The sequence below is a fragment of the Myotis davidii genome, unplaced genomic scaffold (genome assembly GCF_000327345.1).
Source record: "Myotis davidii unplaced genomic scaffold, ASM32734v1 scaffold609, whole genome shotgun sequence".
In the NCBI taxonomy this organism is placed as follows: Eukaryota; Metazoa; Chordata; class Mammalia; order Chiroptera; family Vespertilionidae; genus Myotis; species Myotis davidii.
The window spans coordinates 316,376-316,904 of NW_006300164.1; the positions used below are offsets into that span (position 1 = coordinate 316,376).

Below are 529 nucleotides of genomic sequence, written 5' to 3' on the forward strand. Positions count from 1 at the left end.
GCCGGAGAGAGTGGCTGCGGGGCCAGCGGGCACCGCATCACAGGCCCTCCTGCCTCTGCCCGCTGACCTGATAGAGCAGCGTGTCCAACATGCTGATGCTGAAGACACGGCCGGCGGCGAACGGCAGGCGGAACATGAAGGCCAGGTTGGAGCCGTTCTCCCGCTCCCTCTGCGGGAAAGGGCGGCTCAGCGGGGCCGGGGCCCTCGGCCCAGGGGCACACGTATGTGCAGGCGTGTGCGGGAGGTGTGCACCGTGCCTGGTGTGTGGCATGCGCTCGTGTGCGTGAGTACACGCACCAGCAGCTGAGCAAGCCCTGGGCACCGGGCTCCGTGTCCCCACTGGGCACACTGGGGCCCCAGCTCAGGAGCAAAGAGATGGGGGGCTGTGGGGAGAAGGGGGGCCTGGGACATGTGATCCAGGGCAGTCATCCAGGGCCCCCCCGGGTCATGCTCTCTGTGGCCACCCTGCAATTCTTAGTGATCTCAGCGACTCTGTCCTGAGGGGCCTGGGGGCAGGGGCACTGCTGGA

At 68.1% G+C, this 529-nt stretch overlaps 1 protein-coding gene across 1 annotated transcript in view; it reads right to left on the reverse strand.

Annotated features, from left to right (window-relative positions):
* The window catches only part of KCNT1 (potassium sodium-activated channel subfamily T member 1), a 61,207-nt gene that overhangs the window by 12,182 nt on the left and 48,496 nt on the right, over positions 1-529 (reverse strand). The window contains 2 exon segments of the mRNA XM_015572324.1: positions 46-360; positions 437-492. Coding sequence (XP_015427810.1) covers positions 46-360; positions 437-492 — 371 coding nt within the window.